At 48.1% G+C, this 4,251-nt stretch overlaps 1 protein-coding gene across 2 annotated transcripts in view; it reads right to left on the bottom strand.

Annotated features, from left to right (window-relative positions):
- Window positions 1-961: 961 nt before the first annotated feature.
- The window catches only part of NEK6 (NIMA related kinase 6), a 55,988-nt gene continuing 52,698 nt past the window's right edge, over window positions 962-4,251 (bottom strand). For both annotated transcript variants that reach the window (XM_026860332.1, XM_026860333.1), the window contains exon 10: window positions 962-3,064. In XM_026860332.1, coding sequence (XP_026716133.1) covers window positions 2,954-3,064 — 111 coding nt within the window. In that variant the 3' untranslated portion in view covers window positions 962-2,953. The remainder of the gene's footprint in view (window positions 3,065-4,251) is intronic.

Here is a 4,251-nt window from a genome sequence, read left to right on the forward strand (position 1 = left end):
GATGAGCGTGTTTGTGGTGCTGATTTGCTGCTGCTTCTCCCTTCTTAAACTGCTGAAAAGGTGAGGCTCTTGCAGAGCAGGGCGGCAGCCTCTTCCCCCTCTCCTCAGTGGCTGCCTGGGAAGGAGAATCGGGCTCCTGGCACCGGGGTGGAGAAACCACCCAGTGCAGCAGCTGGTTTGTTACTTCACTCTGGGAGCAGAGCAGCCCGGGTAGTGCCGGGCTTACACAGGCTGATCCGAAGGGGTTTGATTTACCATAATGTTCTGTTCTTGATGGAGCCCCACCTGAGCAAGAAGTGACAGGAAAGTGGTGAGCAGAGGTTCCGAGCTGCTGACCTGGACCTACAGCCTGGAGGGAAGGAGTTCTGGTTACCGGGGGCTGCTCACGCTCCTCCTTGCCTCCTGTCTGTGCGTGGAGACACTGTGGGGCAGGTCCAACCCCCACAGCTGAACGCAGCATCATTCAGACTCTGCCTCGTTACTTGCCTCCACTTGGACTTTTTTTGTCCTAAAACCAAAGCTTGTGGTGTTTGAGACGATTAACTGATTTCAGACTGTTCCATACTACAGTACCACATAATCCGGGGGGGGGGGAAGCTAGCAGAAAATCCCTTTGCAGACTTATTTTCTCATTTAGTGGAAAGGGCAGGGCCCTCACCCAGGGTCAGCTCCAGAAGGGTGACTGCTACCAGGCCCCCGTCTGCGCAGCCCACGACAACCGTCCGGAAAAACGGCTTCAGCTGTGCCCCGGGTCAGAGGGTAAAGGCTCTCATACCCAGATTTCCATCAGGACAACCACTACAGATCACTGGTCCGTTTGTCCATCTCCTGGAGAAGGATCTCCATGTGAGAGCTGGTAGGGAGAGTTTCACACTTATTTACATCAGTTTTCAGTGGTTTGTTACATTTTTTTATGTATTTCTTTTTTAATAGGGGACTTTTTTTTAAACAAAGGTTTTTATTTTGTAAATATTTTTTTTATTTATCTAAAAAGACACAATTGCAAAAAAATTACCTTTTGAAATACATTTACTTATAAGCACTACTAAATTTTATGTAGCAGGAAAGTGACTGGGCCCCTCGAGATCCTCCCGGTGAAGCTCCCCTGGAGCCCGAGCTGCTCCGTGCGACAGGGCGAGGCGCAGCACGCCAGGGCCTGGAGGAAAGCTGCAGTGGACCAGTGACAGTCTTCACTCTTAAATCTAAGAATTGCTAAAGAAGCTGGGTATAAATTAAACACGTTAGCATGGGAATGTTGGAAGCAATTTGGTGCCTCCACTGCATTCTCATGCTGATTTGAATTTCCTGAATCTCATGAGAGCAGCAGGCTCAACTTTCTGCTGAGAAGACTCAATAAAACGGCACCTTGCATTAATGATACCAACATTATTCACAGCAATTAATAGCTTCTCTTTGCTACCCTAGATAAATATTTTGAAATTTGACAGGAAGTACTTGAAGATGGCACTGCAGCTTTCCTTTAAGTAGAGCAAATTAGGTTAAAAAAAAAAATAAAAAATCCACTAAAAGCATATATATGTATGTAACCCTCTAACCCTAACCTTATTTCCAAAAAATTAAGAGCTGTATGCTTTTCTTAAGAAAACAAGCAGGCACAGGCTGCATTGGAAGTGTCACACACAAACCGACTCCGGGCCTTGGGGCCGTCGTGGCGGCGCTGACAGAACCGCCCTGGCCCTGCCCCGCTGGGGCCCTCGCGAAGGTCGAGGTGCAGCCTCCTTCCTCCCAACAGGCGAATGAAATGGAAACACTTGAACGTGAATCCACGTTTGTTCCTAAAGCAGTGAATATCTCATCGACAGTAACGACACAAATCATTGATTCAATGAATGAATTTAGCTGGTTGAAAATTTTTCATGTAGTTAAAGAAGATGACTCCTTCAAATCAGGTTGCGATTTTATAAAAAATTCACATTCTGTAAATAATTAGCTTTCACAGTTAAAATAGACAGGGGCTGATCCTCATGTAGAATTAGATACGGAAAGCATTTTATGTTTTTCTGTTTCAAAATTTTTCAAAGTGTTTAAAACACTGCTTTGCTTAAGTTTTCCCTAGAGTACCTACCTAGCGCACTACTGAACCTGTCAAAGTATCTTCACCAAGATCGAGTTGGCTTAGATAAACACTGGTTTTCAGCAAGAACCTGTAGTCTAAAAAGAATCATGGCAAAGGGGAAAATAAGTTTAAAGAGAAATTATTTGCAGAAGCAATGCTTGTTTTTGGGTTGGTTTGGCATGTTTTTCCCCAGGTACATGCTTAACTCCTCTCACTGGCCTCAGCCAAGTTAACAGATAAATGCATCAGCAAAATACTCACTCTAAGGTTTCAGTTAAAAAAAAGAAATCTTGAAACAAATGTGTTTCCCACCCCCCGACCCTTCCCAGTTCCTAAGTCTGAAGAGGAGGGAATTAATAAAAACACATAAATGGCTGCTTTAAAATATACGAAGTAAAAACTGAATTTGCTATTAACCATTTGCAGAAGAGGCAAAGTAGCAGTTACACAAATTACACAAAATCTACTGTAATTCTTACATTAATATAAAGTGATTTCACTGAAGGAATTATTTCAATATTTCACATTACAGTTAAGATAGAAGGGCTGTGGCAGATGCTCCGACACCCTTGTTAATATCTATCCTAGATTACACACGACAGTTTTAAGAAAGGACCCTTAAATGATCTACATCTGTAACATGTTATTGGCCTTAAAAAAAAAAAAAAAAATCACTTGCAATACCTCACAGAATCTTCACTTTAAAGCACGACCACCTTGTAAGAGTCCTTGTCAAATAACCTGCAGAAATAATGGAGCCTCTTGCTGAGTGCTCAACCCTCTCGCTGTGTGACTGGGCACCAGTCGGTTTCGTCTGAGAAAAAAAATTCAAGTAAGACTGAGCTGTGCTGGCGTCTTGAGAGCGTCCGCAGCGGTTCATGTGCTGGAGGTCCAAACATGCATTTGTTTTGCTATTTGGTGCACGTAACCAATGTCGGGTCTCTGGTCTGGATCAGGGTATATGCACATGCTGACCAGCTCCCGCAGCTGGAAGAGAGAAGAGGCAGCAGCGTGAGCTGGGACGGGGGCAGGCTGGGACCCCCTCGGGCAGCCCGCAGGCTGTCCAGTCCCTGCCCGCCCCCCCCAAAGGCCCAGGAAGAACCTTTTTCACCCAAACCTTCAGCACTGAAGATTTAGATCTTCACCACGACCCCGCGTGGAGTTCACATTGTCCTGTACGGGGTGCTGCTGGCACACAGGGGCCCAGGGCTGCCCCGCGGTCACGAGGCTCCAGCCGCCGCCTCTGCCCCGCAGCTCCTGACACAGAGCCTTTCAGAGATTTTTTTTTTTTCTTCTTTTCTCTGAAAAATCTTTTTTTGCTGGGGGATTTTTGATTCACTTCAGAGAACCCAAACAGCGATGACCCGTATCATCAGCTGACCAGCACAGCTCGTGGTCAGCCGGCGGGTGAAGCGGGAGAGGGTGGGTAGGTGGGTGGGATGGGAGCCCGGCCCAGGGGCACCCCGGGGAGACACGAGGGCCGGGGGGGCAGCGCGGGAACGGGGGCACCAGCAGCACGAGCAGGGCACGGCCCAAGGAATGGGAAATCACTGCCAGAAATCCAACCCAGCGGGGATGGACTGGCCATGCAAAGGGACTCTGAGGCAAGGGGGAGGTAGAGGGAGGGGTTTAAGGCCGTGTCCTGTACAACCTGCACCTCCCTTCCCGCCCCAATCCCTCCCACCAGGCCGGCTCAAGCTTTTCAGTGCACAAAGGCTGAACAGCACTTGTGTATCTTAAGACAGGGGCGTGCAGCTGTCAGACACCAGTTTCCTAAAAACCTTCGCAAAGAAGAGAGACTGGCCATTGATTATGTTTAATAAATAAAATGCAGAAGGGCTGAAGGCTCCCCACCTCCCAACCCTCTTTACTGTGCACATGAAAGATTGTAGCTTTTAATTATACAGACGCTGAAAGCTGCTCATACCCCCGAGGCACCAGGAGAAACAGCCTTGAGCCTCTGATCTTCTCACATCCTCCCAGTAGCCACAGTGCCAATTATTTTAATGGTAATTAAAAGCATGACCATACATCTATCAAGCACACAGCTTCAGCTGCGTTATCCTCCTACTGGAGCGAGGGCTCTGGCTCCGGACGGAGCAGGGCCCCGTGCCTCGCTGGGGACGGCGGCGGGCCGGGCCCTGGTGCTGCGGGTGGGAACAGCGGCCGCAGCC

Source organism: Athene cunicularia, assembly GCF_003259725.1.
Source record: "Athene cunicularia isolate RWA chromosome 17 unlocalized genomic scaffold, athCun1 chr17_part1, whole genome shotgun sequence".
Lineage (NCBI taxonomy): Eukaryota > Metazoa > Chordata > Aves > Strigiformes > Strigidae > Athene > Athene cunicularia.